The sequence below is a fragment of the Nestor notabilis genome, unplaced genomic scaffold (genome assembly GCF_000696875.1).
Source record: "Nestor notabilis isolate BGI_N333 unplaced genomic scaffold, ASM69687v1 scaffold27340, whole genome shotgun sequence".
Taxonomy (NCBI): domain Eukaryota; kingdom Metazoa; phylum Chordata; class Aves; order Psittaciformes; family Psittacidae; genus Nestor; species Nestor notabilis.
The window spans coordinates 17,031-19,808 of NW_009911984.1; the positions used below are offsets into that span (position 1 = coordinate 17,031).

A 2,778-nucleotide genomic window follows, 5' to 3' on the forward strand; every position below is an offset into this window, starting at 1 on the left:
TACAACATTTTATTGGTAATGATACGTTTCCAGCTCCTTTAGGATAATAAAATTTTTAGGAGGGAAGGCAGATACAATTCTTTCTAAGAAGTTCTTAGAGAATGCCTGTGAAGGCACCTAAATTTATCACTAGTGAAGATTTTAAACATTTCCCCAGTTATTCTGACGTGTAAACAATGCTTCAATCCAGCTTAATCAAGAGGATCATCCTTGATAGTGACCTTGAAGCTGAAATAATCTATTGCACACAGAAGTAGAAAATCCTTCTGAGATGGAAAGAAGCATATAGGGGTCAAGTCAAAAGCAGTGCTATTAATAAAACCTAATCTAAGGAACTTTAGTCTTCCTTTTAAGCATTTTTCCTTCAACAGAATTCTAACTACCGTGAAGTTTTAAAGCTGATATTCAAAGGTAGCTGAAGAGAAAGCAAACAGTCACCTTTCCTTCAAAACTAAGAGAAGCTGGACTGAACACTGGCTGGGAGACTTCAGAATTCTGCTCACTCACATTTCCACATAAAGCCATTGTTGGTTTAAGTGTCAAGCATCTTTGCAATAGAAGTAATTTATTGAAGAATTTAATTGTAGATTAAGAAAAGCCCCCAAAGCATCCAATGTCATTAATGCAGTAAAGGTAATAACATAAACAGACAAATACAAACTGCATAATATTCCCCAGGGAGAAACTGGCATGATTTGTAAAGATAATGATAATAATGCAACAGTAGTAGATAACAACACTGCAATAATAAACTTTAAAAAAGATACTACCATTGTATTTCACCAGATAACAAACACTTAAGCACCGGAATATCAACTAAACTTTAAAACCAAGCACAAGAACATCAAAGTATGTTTTGTGCTGACCTGATCATTAGTTCAGAGAAGACCATTAATTATCCAGTGCAACAAAGAAGAAGGTACGTGTTAAAGACATCACCTCTTCGAGATTTGCCATGCACATGACATACAACTTGGATGGGAAGGGGAAGGGCAGTGGAAAGCGGTTGTTTTCACTCCGCTGGTTGTGAGTAGCTAGTGAGTGCCTCAGGGAGCCTCTGCCGATGCCCAGGCAGCCATCAGTGACAAGAACAACCTTGAATGAGAGAGGATGGATTAGCAATTTCAAGCAAAGACACATTTCTATCTGCAGAGGGCAACTACACACCAACACATTCCGGCAGCCTTCCTCGCAGCATGCACTTCTATACTGAAAATCCCTGCTCAGATGGGATTTCCTCCATGGAGATGGAGAAAAAATCGCAAGTAAAATGTCCAGAAACAGGTACATAAATGAGAAATTGAAGATTTCACCAGTGCAATTTAAACTATGCGCATGGTAAATACACACTTTGTTGTAATTAGGCAATTAGATGGAAGATCAAACCCATTTCTTCTGCAGAATCTGGAGGGCAACTCGACATCCACTGCAAGCCACAGAAGCCATACAAAACGTTGTATTAATTACCCCGATTCTTTGCAACCATACAGCTGCAGTTTGCTCACATTTTGCAAATAAAACTATCAAAGTTAAAATGTGTATTTTTCCATGCAGCTGCATGTCCAAAGTCACTCCTTGTGGAAACCTGCACTAATAGGTTACGCTGCTTAATGGAACTATTTACACCCAGCAGAGACCCTACAGAGCAGTAAAATAGCTGCTCTTGCAACACTGCGCAGCAACAGCAGGTACTAGTTTTGGCTGAAAGGTGAGGAAAATCAAATCCAATTGAAACTCAATGTGCATCTGCTACATGCAGACTTGTATTCTTCCTTCATCCTCAGTCTCTCTCTTTTGCAGCCTCTTCAGTTTCCATCTGAACTGCTGCTCACCAGTGATGTTTTTCTCTATTAGAAGATTCTGCACAGTACATTCCCCACCACCTTTCCTCACCCCATCACCTGAAGTTCCAGTAAAATGAGCCATGACACAAATGAGAGCCCAAATTGTTGAGGTCTAATGTATGCTTAGTTCTTACATCTTTCTAGTTTTTTTGCTTTGAATGTCTGCTTTTCCAAGGTGCCTTTTATCCTTGTTAGATTATGAAGCACTGCCTAACAATAAACCTCTATCCTTTTTCTCCTTAAGGAATACTGCTTGAGGCAACTTCCTGGTTCACTAAACTGCAAAATTACTGACCTTAAATCCTAACTGGAAGACTAACAGGGTCTTAAGTATCTCAGCAAACAGAGGGCTGAAAGCAGACACTGCCATAAGAGGCAGCAAATTCAGAAGGCTGAGAGCAGCAAGGGGTGAATGGAGTGTGTGAGCAGATGCGTGTCAAATGACTCATTTGGGAAAGAAGACAGTTCAAAACATACTCAGCAGCAGTCCCATGCTGTTGCTTGAGATCTGGAACTGTTACAAACTCTGGAAACCATGAGGTACTGAAGCAGTAAGGTTACTGTATGTGTGACTATACCCTTCCCAAACTGAGTGAGGCTCCTGGGATGGAAGATTTGACCCAGATCAAATGCCAAGCCTGCAAAAGAGCACTCTGGGGCCATATTTTATAATCCACTGCACTACAATAACACACTGGCCAGGAATCAGTCTAATTTTTTGCTGCTGAGTATTTTAATAAAGACCAACTTCTCTTCGTATTCCAGATACATCCAAAATACTAATTCTTCGTCTTCCTGTAGCACCAACGTGCCTGAGAGTATTTGAAGTTTTCAAATCACATTTATATTTCTATCTGTAATTTACAGGGAGCACCAAGTATAAACTAGAACCTAAGAACAGCGAAATCAGTTGTACCTGGCAAGGAATCGCTGC

The 2,778-nt window shown here is 40.0% G+C and overlaps 1 protein-coding gene across 2 annotated transcripts in view; it reads right to left on the reverse strand.

Annotated features, from left to right (window-relative positions):
• The window catches only part of VWA9 (von Willebrand factor A domain containing 9), a 10,990-nt gene that overhangs the window by 6,398 nt on the left and 1,814 nt on the right, over window positions 1-2,778 (reverse strand). For both annotated transcript variants that reach the window (XM_010017264.1, XM_010017272.1), the window contains exons 2-3: window positions 2,761-2,778; window positions 940-1,095 (exon numbers count right to left, since the gene is read on the reverse strand). The exon at window positions 2,761-2,778 is cut by the window's right edge. In XM_010017264.1, coding sequence (XP_010015566.1) covers window positions 940-1,095; window positions 2,761-2,778 — 174 coding nt within the window. The remainder of the gene's footprint in view (window positions 1-939; window positions 1,096-2,760) is intronic.